Genomic DNA, 16,413 nt, shown 5'->3' with positions numbered 1-16,413 from the left:
CTGCCATGATCCCAGATTTTACTGTTTCTCTAGGATTAATCACACGGAGGAGACATTTCCTGCAGCCGCACCTATAATAATAATACAATACTCGGCCCCGGGGTGAACTCACATGTCGGGGAACTCAGGATCAGTAATGTAATGTATGTGCACAGTGACTGTACCAGCAGAATAGTGAGTGCAGCTCTGGAGTATAATACAGAATGTAACTCAGGATCAGTAATGTAATGTATGTACACAGTGACTGCACCAGCAGAATAGTGAGTGCAGCTCTGGGGTATAATACAGGATGTAACTCAGGATCAGTTATGTAATGTATGCACACAGTGACTGCACCAGCAGAATAGTGAGTGCAGCTCTGGGGTATAATTCAAGGAGGTAACTCAGGATCAGTAATGTAATGTATGTACACAGTGACTGCACCAGCAGAATAGTGAGTGCAGCTCTGGAGTATAATACAGAATGTAACTCAGGATCAGTAATGTATGTATGTACACAGTGACTGCACCAGCAGAATAGTGAGTGCAGCTCTGGGGTATAATACAGGATGTAACTCAGGATCAGTTATGTAATGTATGCACACAGTGACTGCACCAGCAGAATAGTGAGTGCAGCTCTGGGGTATAATTCAAGGAGGTAACTCAGGATCAGTAATGTAATGTATGTACACAGTGACTGCACCAGCAGAATAGTAAGCGCAGCTCTGGAGTATAATACAGGATGTAACTCAGGATCAGTAATGTATGTACACAGTGACTGTACCAGCAGAATAGTGAGTGCAGCTCTGGGGTATAATACAGGATGTAACTCAGGATCAGTAATGTATGTATGTACACAGTGACTGCACCAGCAGAATAGTGAGTGCAGCTCTGGGGTATAATACAGGATGTAACTCAGGATCAGTTATGTAATGTATGCACACAGTGACTGCACCAGCAGAATAGTGAGTGCAGCTCTGGGGTATAATTCAAGGAGGTAACTCAGGATCAGTAATGTAATGTATGTACACAGTGACTGCACCAGCAGAATAGTAAGCGCAGCTCTGGAGTATAATACAGGATGTAACTCAGGATCAGTAATGTATGTACACAGTGACTGTACCAGCAGAATAGTGAGTGCAGCTCTGGAGTATAATACAGGATGTAACTCAGGATCAGTAATGTATGTATGTACACAGTGACTGCACCAGCAGAATAGTGAGTGCAGCTCTGGGGTATAATACAGGATGTAACTCAGGATCAGTTATGTAATGTATGCACACAGTGACTGCACCAGCAGAATAGTGAGTGCAGCTCTGGGGTATAATTCAAGGAGGTAACTCAGGATCAGTAATGTAATGTATGTACACAGTGACTGCACCAGCAGAATAGTAAGCGCAGCTCTGGAGTATAATACAGGATGTAACTCAGGATCAGTAATGTATGTACACAGTGACTGTACCAGCAGAATAGTGAGTGCAGCTCTGGGGTATAATACAGGATGTAACTCAGGATCAGTAATGTAATGTATGTACACAGTGACTGCACCAGCAGAACAGTGAGTGCAGCTCTGGGGTATAATTCAAGGAGGTAACTCAGGATCAGTAATGTAATGTATGTACACAGTGACTGCACCAGCAGAATAGTAAGCGCAGCTCTGGAGTATAATACAGGATGTAACTCAGGATCAGTAATGTATGTACACAGTGACTGTACCAGCAGAATAGTGAGTGCAGCTCTGGGGTATAATTCAAGGAGGTAACTCAGGATCAGTAATGTAATGTATGTACACAGTGACTGCACTAGCAGAATAGTGAGTGCAGCTCTGGAGTATAATACAGGATGTAACTCAGGATCAGTAATGTAATGTATGTACACAGTGACTGCACCAGCAGAATAGTGAGTGCAGCTCTGGAGTATAATACAGGATGTAACTCAGGATCAGTAATGTAATGTATGTACACAGTGACTGCACCAGCAGAATAGTGAGTACAGCTCTGAGGTATAATACAGGATGTAACTCAGGATCAGTAATGTAATGTATGTACACAGTGACTGCACCAGCAGAATAGTGAGTGCAGCTCTGGAGTATAATACAGGATGCAACTCAGGATCAGTAATGTAATGTATGTACACAGTGACTGCACCAGCAGAATAGTGAGTACAGCTCTGAGGTATAATACAGGATGTAACTCAGGATCAGTAATGTAATGTATGTACACAGTGACTGCACCAGCAGAATAATGAGTGCAGCTCTGGAGTATAATACAGGATGCAACTCAGGATCAGTAATGTAATGTATGTACACAGTGACTGCACCAGCAGAATAGTGAGTGCAGCTCTGGGGTATAATACAGGATGTAACTCAGGATCAGTAATGTAATGTATGTGCACAGTGACTGCACCAGCAGAATAGTGAGTGCAGCTCTGGAGTATAATACAGGAGGTAACTCAGGATCAGTAATGTATGTGCACAGTGACTGCACCAGCAGAATAGTGAGTGCAGCTCTGGGGTATAATACAGGAGGTAACTCAGAATCAGTAATGTAATGTGTGTACACAGTGAGTGCACCAGCAGAATAGTGAGCGCAGCTCTGGAGTATAGTACAGGATGTAACTCAGGATCAGTAATGTAATGTATGTACATAGTGACTGCACCAGCAGAATAGTGAGTGCAGCTCTAGAGTATAATACAGGAGGTAACTCAGGATCAGTAATGTAATGTATGTACACAGTGACTGCACCAGCAGAATAGTGAGTGCAGCTCTGGGGTATAATACAGGATGTAACTCAGGATCAGTAATATAATGTATGTATACAGTGACTGCACCAGCAGAATAGTGAGTGCAGCTCTGTTCAGCTGCTGCTCAATGTGCTAATTGTGGGTGCGGTCGACACTGATCCTGCTGTGTGCTCCTGAACTCCAGAGAATCAACACCTCTCCACCCAGGGACCTGCTCTCTCTCTTACCCAGGGAGGAGTGGGTTTCTTGGGATGAGTGAAGGAGCCAAGTCCCAGGCTTCTGTTTCCCGATCCAGGCCGGGGGGGAACAGAAGAAACCAGCAACCGGCCTGCACATCAGAGGACTCGGGGGTGAGATACTCCACCAGGAGTTGCAGCAATGTGGCTCCTACTCCCCCCCAGGTCTGCAGAGAACCAGAGAAGCCTTAAGGCTTCCAACATGGAGGAGAAGCCTGCTAGCAGCGTGCAAGATGGCGGTCCTTCCGGAGGAAAGCTGAGTGCTCACGGAGGTAAGGACGACCTCGCTGAGGAAGGTTGTGGGCTGCGGAAACCAAAAGAGTCTGTGTCCACCTATGCCTCCCGGGTCATGAGCCACCTCCGTAAGACCATGAGGAGGCTCCGGGAGGAGCTGCGCTGCGCAAGCGCCAAAGCTGCAGGTGCCTCCAGACCCAGGAAGACCCAACTCCAAGCGGACGAAAAGCAAATAAAGCTGGGTATTAATGAGCTGGAGGTGAGGAAAGCGTTCCTAAGAGAGAAGAGTGGACCATTTAAAGAAAAACTAATAAATGAGGACAGATTTAGAAAAATGGCTGATAACAGAGAGCAAAGGCAGATGGAGCTGCAGCCTGAGAGCCAGGTGGATGATGATGATGATGACCAGCAGAAAGCCCCACCTGGCAGCCTGCAAAGTCACCCGCAGGCCACGTGCAGCGAGCTCCCTGCTGGACAGGCGACATTGGCATCTGGTCGCAGTTCTGCTGGCTCTGGGGAGGACAGTGAGAACAGCGGGCAGGGAGGGGCTCTATTGGCGGAGATCAAGCTCCTGGAGTCCCCAGTGTGCCTTCAGAACTTCCATCTTGGTGATGATTTACCAGAGGAGGCACCTGGGGGCCAGAAGAAAAAGGTAAAGAAGAACAAGCCGAAGCTCCAGGAAGCAGTGAGTTTTGTATATGCCCCCCTCCCTGTACCCCCTGAGTCAGCTGCAGGGTCAGCTCGCTGTATAAGCCCCGTTGCCCAGCCCAGCTCGGGTTCTGCTGTGGATCCGGTGCAAAGGCGCGGGGAGAGTACAGAGCACGGTAGTGAGGCGCAGAGCTCCATCTCTGCTTGTAGTAGTGGGGATGTAGCAGCAGGTGCATCAGCCGAGAGGCTGGACAGTGAGGGCGACCCGTCGGCGGGGATACGGTTAGGCCACGAAGCTGTGGTGCGCTCCTCAGTGGGAGGGGGGAGCAGCCCAGTGTCAGGGGCAGCTCCGGTAGCCTCGGCGCCCCTGAATGCTGTTGCCGCTGATCACTTAGTTGAGAAGCGGCCGCACTGTGAGGGGGCTGTTGGGGCTGGGCGTTCTGATCCTCCCAAGATCCTGTTCTGCGTTGGCGCTGCTGATCAACAAGATCCTGATGTAAAGGATCAGCAGGGCCTAATGAAGCAAAGAAACTTACCAACTGATGATGCGGAGGGCACCCGTAAGTCTGGGGGTGAGGTCTCCTCCAGTTCTGTGGAGGAGACTGAGCCCCTTGTGCCTGATGATGCGGAGGTCAAAATGCCGCCCCCTGTTGTCACCGGTCCAGCAGGAGTGAATGTGGTTGGAGGTGTGGATGAGGAAATTTATTTGCCTAGTGGTGTGGTTGCTGGTTTGGTGGAGAGTGAGGGTGTTATGGAGGTGGGTAATAGTGATACTGTTGGTGTTGATGTGGTCACTGGTCCGGTTGCCCCCCCCCCCGGTGGTAGTAGTTATGCCGCTGTCACCTCCGGGGGCTCTGGGGATGGCATGTTGCAGCGGCGTCTCCTGGAGGCTCTAAAGAAGGGGGAGAGATCACTAACGGTAGAGAGTCGAGAGGTTGATCTATCCTTCTGGATAGAGAGGCATGGCCTCGGGGCCTTCCGAGAGCAAAATGGGGGAAATACAGTGTGGTCCCTTCCGACTGGTAGTGTGCGTAGGAATGTGGTCCGTCTTCGGTGGAGGGGCAGTGATGCGTTTCCTCCAAGGTCTAAGGTTGTGGAGCTCCTGCCGAAGATGGGCTTCAAGGCTTTTGACATCTACGCCTTGATACATCCCAATTCCACGCCTGAGTTTGATGTTAGCTTTGTTCGGCCAGAGGGGCTTGAGCTCTTCTGGTCGAATTATGAGTTGGCAAAAAATGAGCCCGGCTGGCGAGACTTTGCCATCCAGGCGGTGTCTCGCCAAAATCAAGTCAAGAAAGTGACCGTGATGACTTGTAACGAGTCGCTTTCTTGTTATGACATCATGACGTGGCTTGGCAGATATAGAGAAGTGGAGATAAAACATCTTCTCCCGCTTTGACCAAGGTACCTAAGGAAGGAAAAACTGACTTCCCTCTGGTTGGTCTTTCTAACCGGTTCCAAGCCCTTGAGAACATCTCTTCCTCTGAGGAGGAAGCTGAGGGTGAGGTTCCGGCTTTGGCGGAGCTTACAGGGGGTGCCGAGTCTCCTTCTTCTGTGAATGTAAGGTCCCTGGAGGGAAGGACTGGCCCAGAGTCCGGAGACGAGGACGACAAAAAGAAAAATCAAGTGGGAATGGACACCTGTGTGTCATTAAAGAGGGGGAAGGATTCCTCCTCTGAGGCAGAGGATAAGGGGAGTGGGAAGAAGAAAGCTATCTAACTCAATCACCAATGATGGCAGTACCCACTCCGTTGACGCTGGCGTCCATTAATGTCGCCAGCATAAAGTCAAATACAGCCAGATTTGCGGCCTTTTATTTTCTCAGCCGTGTTGAAGCTGACATTTTCTATTTGCAAGAGACAAGACTGCCAAACATGGCAGATGTGTTCAAAGCCAAGAGGGAGTGGAGACTCGGGCCCTCCTATTGGTCTCTTGCGGCCGAGCCGTAGAGCGGAGTGGCGGTCCTTTTTACCGCACCGGTGGAATGCCGACGGGTTATTGAGTTATAAATGGGGAGGTGCATGATCTTAGATGTCCTAATGAAGGGGCAAGAGCTCAGGCTCATTAACATCTACGGTCCCCAATCTAAATGGGACCGGAAGTGTCTTTTTATGAGGATCAAGCCCTACCTTTTTACAAGTCGGCAGGTTGTCTTTGGAGGGGACTTCAATACTGTCACGATGCCCCGAGATAGAGGAGGTTCCAGAGACAAGCTGACTTATGATAGTGTCGCCCTTAATTGTATAGCTAGTGAGGCTCGCCTGGTGGATGTCCACATTCGGCACACCCCAGGCCACGAGGGGTTCACCTATCATAGAGGTAACACAGTGACTGCACCAGCAGAATAGTGAGTGCAGCTCTGGGGTATAATACAGGAGGTAACTCACGATCAGTAATGTATGTACACAGTGACTGCACCAGCAGAATAGTGAGTGCAGCTCTGGGGTATAATATAGGATGTAACTCAGGATCAGTAATGTATGTACCCAGTGACTGCACCAGCAGAATAGTGAGTGCAGCTCTGGAGTATAATACAGAAGGTAACTCAGGATCAGTAATGTAATGTATGTACACAGTGACTGCACCAGCAGAATAGTGAGTGCAGCTCTGGAGTATAATACAGGAGGTAACTCAGGATCAGTAATGTATGTACATAGTGACTGCAACAGCAGAATAGTGAGTGCAGCTCTGGGGTATAATACAGGATGTAACTCAGGATCAGTAATGTAATGTATGTACACAGTGACTGCACCAGCAAAATAGTGAGTGCAGCTCTGGAGTATAATACAGGATGTAACTGAGGATCAGTAATGTAATGTATGTACACAGTGACTGCAGCAGCAGAATAGTGAGTGCAGCTCTGGAGCATAATACAGGATGTAACTGAGGATCAGTAATGTAATGTATGTACACAGTGACTGCACCAGCAGAATAGTGAGTGCAGCTCTGGGGTATAATACAGGAGGTAACTCACGATCAGTAATGTATGTACACAGTGACTGCACCAGCAGAATAGTGAGTGCAGCTCTGGGGTATAATATAGGATGTAACTCAGGATCAGTAATGTATGTACCCAGTGACTGCACCAGCAGAATAGTGAGTGCAGCTCTGGAGTATAATACAGAAGGTAACTCAGGATCAGTAATGTAATGTATGTACACAGTGACTGCACCAGCAGAATAGTGAGTGCAGCTCTGGAGTATAATACAGGAGGTAACTCAGGATCAGTAATGTATGTACATAGTGACTGCAACAGCAGAATAGTGAGTGCAGCTCTGGGGTATAATACAGGATGTAACTCAGGATCAGTAATGTAATGTATGTACACAGTGACTGCACCAGCAAAATAGTGAGTGCAGCTCTGGAGCATAATACAGGATGTAACTGAGGATCAGTAATGTAATGTATGTACACAGTGACTGCACCAGCAGAATAGTGAGTGCAGCTCTGGGGTGTAATACAGGAGGTAACATTTCAGTGATATTTACCACTGACGATCTAAGAAAAGATCTTCCAACATTTTCGCTCCCGCCCTTGGCAGACACAGACACATTTGATGAGGGGGAAAATGTTTATTCATGGACAGAATTAGGAAGTTTCTCATGTAAATAGATATTTGATATTCCAATTCTCTAAATTCTTTCTTTATCTGTTTTGCAGAATTCCGCACATTCTGGGCACCTGGAGAACACGAGCTCCGATAAGACATCAGAGACGCGGCTGAGACACATGGCAGCGGAGCGCACGTGTCCAGGAGGAACAAGGAAAAAAATGCCGGACTGAGAACACGGAATGTGGATGGGCAAACATGGGAAATCCTTTTCTGGTTGTCTTACGGTTCTGGCGATTCCAGACTTTTGATCACATATATTATATACCGCCATTCTGTCCACAGAATTGTAATGGGCGATCGGAGCAGGAGCAAATATTTGGATGTCACTGTCAATGATGTATAGCAGCATCTGAACGGTTAAGCAGCAGCAGTAACTGGAGCTTACTTTGGTTGCTGCTGTTTCACGCAGATTCTGTCTGAATAATCCTCTCAGGGAAAAAAAATGCATTTTATGGATTATGAAATGCTACCTTTAACAAATACAACTTGTAGACGAACCCCCGCTCCGCCGCTACACAGAAAAATAGCTATGGATCTCAAAGGCAGGACTGAAAAAAATACTGTCTGAAGGTCGAAATACATTGAATTCTTTCATGGGTCGAAGTTTTCTGTAAAGATAAATATTTCTGGAGGAGAATCTGATGCCTTTTACGGTATATATTGGACTTAGTGCCATCGTCTGCTGTCACTAGTGGTGAGACGCGGTACTGCAAGCGACGCTACATCACGTCATGACGACAGGATTGCTACAGAAATCGGACGCATTTTCTAGTGCACGTATGATAAAAAAAAATTCTGTCCATGCCCCATTATGGCGCCACCCAAAGGCAATGGAAGGAAACACAAGTTCCAAAGGTCATTGACTCCTATGTGGACCGGATTCGCTGTGTATTCACAGAATACGCGCGGCATCCGTGTCTAAATCAGTCCCACACAAATTTCTGTTTGCTTTCGTCCCACAGACAGTAAAAAAAAAAATTATGGAAATGTTATTAATCCCTACAAGATATGTCCGCGACTCAGACTGAATGTTCCTTCCATATCTCCTGCCACACGACTGCTGTCTGCCCTCGCCCTGGCAGGATTAGACACAGACAGCTGACCGCACTCCCGCCGCGCTGTGCCAGATTCTGCTTCCTAAAAGTTTTTCCTGAAAATTTCACTCTGGGGACGACGTCTGTGATCTTGGCTTTCTGCGCCTCCATCCGACGTCTGGAGACAAGAAAAGGAGAGAGAGAGCGAGGAAAAGGCGCAGGAACCGGTGGTACAATGACTGCTCAGATGTATCAAGCCCTCCGTGAAGAAGCCGCCATGCGTCCTGCCCCGACCTCGGCCGACACCTAACAAATACTCCCACTTACGGGATTATTCCCATTGTCCTGAATTGGTTTCGTCAGAGAGAGCTTGTAAATGCCAGTGATATTGAAATTTACTGATTGTTAAAATGTTTCCCAATTCTCCCAAATTTTTCTTTTGTTTACAGTTTGTTGCCGTAGAGACCGACCACCGCTGCTAAACAGCAGAACATGCTCAGTGCTTACAAGCAAGTTTCTATTGAGCTGGTAAGTGCTGCTTTGAAGCTGACCATGAAGAGATGTATAAAATAGATGCTAGGAAGTCAATGCAGAGTAAGAGGAATCACAATATAGTGAACCTTACCTATTTCTAAAACGATGTATCGGTTATCCTGTATTATACTCCAGAGCTGCACTCACTATTCTGCTGGTGCAGTCACTGTGTACATACATTAAAAACAGAACCAGTGTGCAAAAAAATGCACAGGATGACATCACCACCTGGTGAGCCTCCCAGCAAACAAATGCACCAACTCCAATAAGTTATACCATAACAAGAGAAACTGGAGTACGCGGTGACAGCAAGAGAAATGCTTTTTTGTATAAAAATATATAAATGTTTATTGTGCATACAAAATATATAAATAATCATACATAGTAAGATAGTGCACCCTTGAGAAAGCAGGCTTCAGAGCCCGCGAAACGCGCGTCGGGGGTGGACATCAGGCACCTGGGGCTCCCGCTCTGGCTTCTTAGATCCCGGCAAGCTACACTGTTCATTGGTTTAATCTGGCAGTTCAGGATATATGACGCTATTATTGCGATCCACAATGGGAACTCCCTGACCTGTCTTTTATAAATATTTTTTCTTTTGGTCACTTGACCTGAATATTTGCTTACAATAGGATTGCTTTGCCAGAGGGGTGGCCCTCGTGTCTTGCCTGTATGCTCCTTGGTGCACTATCTTACTATGTATGATTATTTATATATTTTGTATGCACAATAAACATTTATATATTTTTATACAAAAAAAGCATTTCTCTTGCTGTCACCGCGTACTCCAGTTTCTCTTGTTATGGTACTGTGTACATACAGTACATTACTGAGCCTGAGTTACATCCTGTATTATACCCCAGAGCTGCACTCACTATTCTGCTGGTGCAGTCACTGTGTACATTACTGATCCTGAGTTACCTCCTGTATTATACTCCAGAGCTGCACTCACTATTCTGCTGGTGCAGTCACTGTGTACGTTACTGATCCTGAGTTAAATCCTGTATTATACTCCAGAGCTGCACTCACTATTCTGCTGGTGCAGTCACTGTGTACATACATTACATTACTGATCCTGAGTTACATCCTGTATTATACCCCAGAGCTGCACTCACTGTTCCACTGGTGCAGTCACTGTGTACATACATTACATTACTGATCCTGAGTTACATCCTGTATTATACCCCAGAGCTGCACTCACTATTCTGCTGGTGCAGTCACTGTGTACATACATTACATTACTGATCCTGAGTTACATCCTGTATTATACCCCAGAGCTGCACTCACTATTCTGCTGGTGCAGTCACTGTGTACATTACTGATCCTGAGTTACTTCCTGTATTATACTCCAGAGCTGCACTCACTATTCTGCTGGTGCAGTCACTGTGTACATTACTGATCCTGAGTTACTTCCTGTATTATACTCCAGAGCTGCACTCACTATTCTGCTGGTGCAGTCACTGTGTACATACATTACATTACTGATCCTGAGTTAAATCCTGTATTATACCCCAGAGCTGCACTCAGAGGCGTATCTAGGCTTCCTGGCACCCGGGGCAAGAATTTGGTTCGGCGCCCCCCCCCCCTCCAAGTACATATGCGACTTGCACAGTTAGTCATGTACCCACGAGCTGCTCTCCCTAATGCTCTCAATGTTCAGTAAAAAACTGAAAGCAGGAAGAGAAGCTCGTTGTCACAGGACCATAACTATGAAAATCGCATATGAGTGAAGTGTCCATGTGATGACTACTGGAACCTGCAGAGCTGAATCCTGACATTGCAGCTTCTGAATTCTCACAACGAATGCACTGCACACTTTTAGGATTCTCCCTTGCCGATGTACAGTCATGTCAGCACAAGTATGTGATTTGTATACTTCTGGCCACATTCCAACTAGACGTGCCCGGCCTCGCTCCGTTCATTTTCATTGAGTGAGGCCACACATGTCTAGTCAGCATGTGACCGCATGTATGTAAATTACCGGCACGAGAGAATCCTGACAGCGTGCAGTGAGCACTGTGAGAATTCAGAAGTCTGCAGTCACATAGAATGTCTGCAGACTCAGCACAAACCTGGACAACCCCTTTAATGCTCCTAACAAATAAAAACATGAGAATTAGTCAGTATCACAAATAACATTTACATCCAAGTACCTTATAGATGACGTCGTCTCTGCAGTCGTTCTCCTTTTCTTCTTCTTGTCCAGACCCCATGATGAGTTTTCTCATCACCAGCCATCTCTGTAGACTTCCATCTTCTCTGGTCTTCTGCAGCAAATCTCCACACGATCCCCTTAAAGATAGAAGTGTCATTATAATGCTCCTGAATACAAATATCTGCAATATACTGTCACCTCACACTATTCCCCTCCCTCACCATACTGTCTCCTCATATATTTACCCCCTCACTCTCTATACTGTCTGCTCACACATATCCCCGACTCCCCATACTGTGTCCACTTACATTCACCCGTTCGCACCCCTTACTGTCTGCACCCATCCCCCATACTGTTTCCTCATACTCTTCATTTTGTGTCCTAAAATCTCCCCACACACATTAAATACCATCCCCACTCCAAATCCCCCCACACATTAACCCCCATCCCCACTCATTAACCCCTCCACACATTAACCCCCATCTCCACTCATTAATCCCCCCACTCAGTAACCCCCATCTCCACTAGTTAACTCCCACACTCATTAACCCCATCTCCACTCATTAACCCCCAATCATTAACCCCCATCTCCACTCATTAACCCCCCACATTAACCCCCATCACCACATCAATCCCATCTCCACACATTAACCCCCATCTCCACACATTAACCCCCATCTCCACTCATTAACCCCCATCCCCACATTAACCACCATCTCCATCCATTAACCCCCATCACCACATCAATCCCATCTCCACACATTAACCCCCATCTCCACTCATTAACCCCCATACATTAACCCCCATCCCCACATTAATCCCATCTCCACTCATTAACCCCCATCTCCACTCATTAACCCCCATACATTAACCCCCATCTCCACCCATTAACCCCCATCTCCACCCATTAACCCCCATCTCCACCCATTAACCCCCATCTCCACTCATTAACCCCCATCTCCACTCATTAACCCCCATACATTAACCCCCATCCCCACATTAACCACCATCTCCACTCATGAACACCCCCCCCCCCCCCATCTCCCATCTTCGGTGGTTCTTCAGCTCCACAGAGGAGCACACTTACCACCAGCGTTCGCACTGGGCGCCGGGGAGTGACGTCAGCAGCGTGATCACATGACCTGATCACTCTGCTGACGTCGCTCTGACCCGGCGGTCAGAGCTTCAATTGTACTGGCGTCTGTATAGACGCCAGTACAATTGCTGCCTGGGAGTCGGCGCGGCCTCCTTCTCTGCGTCGGCTGTCAGCTTGACAGCCGACACAGAGAACCGCCGACTCTCAGGATGGGGGGCGGCAGAACGCAGCCGCCGGGGGGGAGACACAGCGGACCGCTGCATTAGGCAGCCCGACTGCGCCCCCCTGCTGCCTGCGCCCGGGGCAACTGCCCCGGCTGCCCCCCCCTGGATACGCCACTGGCTGCACTCACTATTCTGCTGGTGCAGTCACTGTGTACATACATTACATTACTGATCCTGAGTTAAATCCTGTATTATACCCCAGAGCTGCACTCACTATTCTGCTGGTGCAGTCACTGTGTACATTACTGATCCTGAGTTGATCCTGAGTTGAGACAAGATGCTCGAGATTCCTCCTCACACCCTGATACAGGCGGTACCTGCTCAGACTCCTGAGGCTCGAGAGCTGGCGGAAGAATCTCGCCACCCTTTTCTTGAACATCTCCCACCAGTCTGACTTACTACTAGTGATGAGCACGTTTACTCAAACAGGCAATCCCCACATATGTTCAGCCTGAAACAGTGGTCGGAGAACTCCACCTCAACAACAGACACTGCTGAAGAGACAGCTTCCTCCTTTAAATAAAACCTATCTATTCTGGACCTACAGTTACCTCTATGATAGGTGAACCCCTCGTGGCCTGGGGTGTGCCGAATGTGGACATCCACCAAGCGAGCCTCACTAGCTATACTATTAAGGGAGATGCTATCATAAGTCAGCTTGTCTCTGGAACCTCCTCTATCTCGGGGCCTCGTGAAAGTATTGAAGTCCCCTCCAAAGACAACTGTCACGTGCCCCGTTCTGAGTTACTCGGCCAGCAGGCCGGTAACTGATTCAACAGGACGCGGCACGTGTAATTGTCCAATGTGACGCGGCCTGCAGGCCGGTAACTAATACAATAAGACAAGGGAATAGGGAAAACCTGGGTAACAATAACAATGGTGGCCCTGCGATAGGGAACGGGGAAGTGGAGACCTCCTGCACTCCCCTGAGTCAGTGTCTCTACACTCCTAACGTTCCCTAGGCCGGTTCTGCACCGGGCGCCGATCAGGAACCTAAAAACCCTGACTCGCCCTGCACCTAAACCCTCACTAGGGAATTGGTCAGTGCAGAAACTAATCCCACCCCTGCACTAAACACACATAAGGAAAAGTGACAAAACAGGCAAACACCACTTAGTTTACGCTCCCAGCAACAGATCCCACCACCTGCGTGCATCTTTTCCTCCACCGTGTCCAACATCTGGGTGCACTGTCCAGAAACGGATCTTCTCAGCACCATAGTGCAGCCTTGGAGCAAACAGAGTCCACACCTGCGTGCAGCTGTCCCGAAACAGAGTCCAGCAAATGAGTCCAGCTTTTCTGCCAAAGAGTCCAACATTTTGAGTCCATCTTTTAGCAACCGAGTCTAGCATCCTGAGTGCAGCTCTACACCATAGCTGCCACTCCACCAAGCAATGCCAGCCCTAATTGCAGACACCATAGCTGACACTCCACCAATCCATGCCAGCCCTCCTAGCAGACACCATAGCTGCTACTCCAGCACTCTGACTGGGCTGCCCGTGACTCTCCTTCAGCTCCATTCTTTACCCAGGCTTGCTTGCAAATGAGAATCATAGAATCATAGAATCGTAGAGTTGGAAGGGACCTCCTGGGCCATCTGGTCCAACCCCTTGCTCAAAGCAGGATTCGCTAAATCATCCCAGTCAGATGTCTGTCCAGCCTCTGTTTGAAGACTTCCATTGAAGGAGAACTCACCACTTCTCGTGGCAGCCTGTTCCACTCATTGATCACTCTAACTGTCAAAAAGTTTTTTCTAATATCTAATCTGTGTCTCTTCCCATTCAGTTTCATCCCATTGCTTCTAGTCTTTCCTTGTGTAAATGAGAATAAAGTTGATCCTTCTACAATGTGACAGCCCTTTAGATATTTGTAGACAGAAACTATCACCAACAGTGATTAGCACACCTGATACTCTTTTATAGAGCAATCACACCTGTTACATAATTACGTGCACAAACTAAGGTAACCAGAGTGCAATGACCCTAATGGCCACTGGGGGGAAAACTACAACTGAAATCACCACAGTGCAATGACCCTAATGGCCACCGGGGGCAAAACCACCTTTAGCACACAGCCAAGGGAAAAAAAAGGTTACTTTGTGCATTTAACTGTCAGATCCTACCTGGATCCATGACAACAACCTGCCGACTTGTAAAAAGGTAGGGCTTGATCCTCATAAAGAGACACTTCCGATCCCACTTAGATTGAGGACCATAGATGTTAATGAGCCGGAGCTCTCATTCATGAGGACATCTAAGATCAGGCACCTCCCCATTTATAACTCAATAACCCATCGGCATTCCACCGGTGCGGTAAAAAGGACCGCACTCCGTTATACGGCTTGGCCACAAGAGACCAATAGGAGGGCCCGAGTCTCGACTCCCTCTTGGCTTTAAACACGTCTGCCATGTTTGGCAGTCTGGTCTCTTGCAAAAAGAAAATGTCAGTTTCAACACAGCTGAGAAAAGGCCCCAAATCTAGCTGTATTTGACTTTATGCTGGCAACATTAATGGACATTAATTTTATCGTCCTCGTTTCCGGACTCGGGGCCAGTCCCTCCCTCCAAAGACCTTACATTCCCAGAAGTAGACTCGGCACCCTCTGTAAGCCTCGTCGAAGCCGGAACCTCACCCTCAGCTTCCTCAGAGGAAGAGATGTCCTCAAGGGCTTGAAACAGGTTAGAAAGACCAACCAGAGGGGAGTCAGTTTTTCTTTCCTTAGGTACCTTGGTCAGAGTAGGAGAAGATGTTTTATCTCCATTCTTTCTCTTCTTTTTGGTGCTGAGCTTACGCTTGTCCTATAGCCATTGCCTATTATCCTCATCCATACTTTCATAATGGGAGGATTCGGAGGCAGTGGCCTTTCCTCCCTGTGAATCCTCCTGACCTCCTCAACCAACTCATCATCCCTCAGGGCCTCAGCAGCAAGACTGGTGTCCAGGATAGGGGCCTCCCCAGTAGCCCGGGGCTCACCCATCTCCCTCTCCTGTCTGCGCTTGTCTAGACGCCTCAGCTGGGCAGTCATCTTTTTATTGCTTTTCCTCCTTGGTCCCTCAGCTCCCTCAACCCTGCTAGTCCCTTCCTCAGCAGAATCAACCTCTCCCACTGGGGTCACGAATGCAATAGCGAAGGTCAAGGACAACTGCTGAATGGGTGACCTAACTCACCACACAGGTGGCATCTAATCTCCACACATGATGCAGCAAGATGGCCGATATCCCCACACAATGCACATTTCTGCACAGTGCAGTTTGCACTGAAATGTGTGGGGTCACCGCACCTGTAGCAGAGCTTCGGTTGCCCTAGGTAGAAGACCAGGATATGATCCCTACCCAGGAAGGCAGACGATGGTATGTGGGCAACCATACCATCTGAACGCTTAAGTTTTACCATAAACGACCAGGTCCCTGACCAGATACCAAATTCGTCACGTTTTTCTTTTGGCATATCCACCTCGTCTCCATATCGGCCAAGCCACGTCATGATGTCATAACAAGAAAGGGACTTGTTACAAGTCATCACCGTCACTTTCTTGACTTGGTTTTGGTGAGACACCACCTGAACGGCAAAGTCTCGCCAGCCGGGTTCATTTTTTACCAACTCATAGTTCGACCAGAAGAGCTCAAGCCCCTCCGGCCGAACAAAGCTGACATCAAACTCAGGTGTGGAATAGGGATGTATCAAGGCATAGATGTCGATCACCTTGAAGCCCATCCTCAGCAGGAGCTCCACAACCTTAGACCTTGGAGGACACGCATCACTGCCCCTCCACCGAAGATGGACCACATTCCTACGCTACCTGGCCCAGCTGTTTGGAGGGACCACACTGTATCCCTCCCCTTTGCTCTCAGAAGGCTCCGAGGGTATGACTCTCTATCCAGAAGGATAGATCAACCTCTCGACCCTCTACCATTAGTG

At 48.0% G+C, this 16,413-nt stretch overlaps 1 protein-coding gene across 2 annotated transcripts; it reads left to right on the top strand.

The window, feature by feature from the left end:
* Nucleotides 1-2,874: 2,874 nt before the first annotated feature.
* Nucleotides 2,875-8,917, top strand: LOC141048543 (uncharacterized). Of its 2 annotated transcripts, none has more exons than XR_012220079.1 (2): nucleotides 2,875-3,229; nucleotides 7,500-8,917. XR_012220079.1 is itself a non-coding variant. In XM_073544241.1 (2 exons), exons 1-2 carry the CDS (start codon nucleotides 3,307-3,309, stop codon nucleotides 7,620-7,622), a joined length of 693 nt encoding a protein of 230 aa, XP_073400342.1. In that variant the 5' UTR covers nucleotides 3,245-3,306; the 3' UTR covers nucleotides 7,623-8,917. The 2 variants fall into 2 exon arrangements, 1 of the variants encoding a protein (XP_073400342.1); XM_073544241.1 differs by lacking the exon at nucleotides 2,875-3,229 and adding an exon at nucleotides 3,245-3,876.
* The last annotated feature ends 7,496 nt before the right edge of the window (nucleotides 8,918-16,413 follow it).

The sequence above is a fragment of the Dendrobates tinctorius genome, unplaced genomic scaffold, assembly GCF_039654945.1.
Source record: "Dendrobates tinctorius isolate UK_male_01 unplaced genomic scaffold, ASM3965494v1 ptg000136l, whole genome shotgun sequence".
NCBI lineage: Eukaryota > Metazoa > Chordata > Amphibia > Anura > Dendrobatidae > Dendrobates > Dendrobates tinctorius.
The sequence above is the reverse complement of the archived record's forward strand: the minus strand, read 5'-3'. Positions and strand labels throughout refer to the sequence as shown.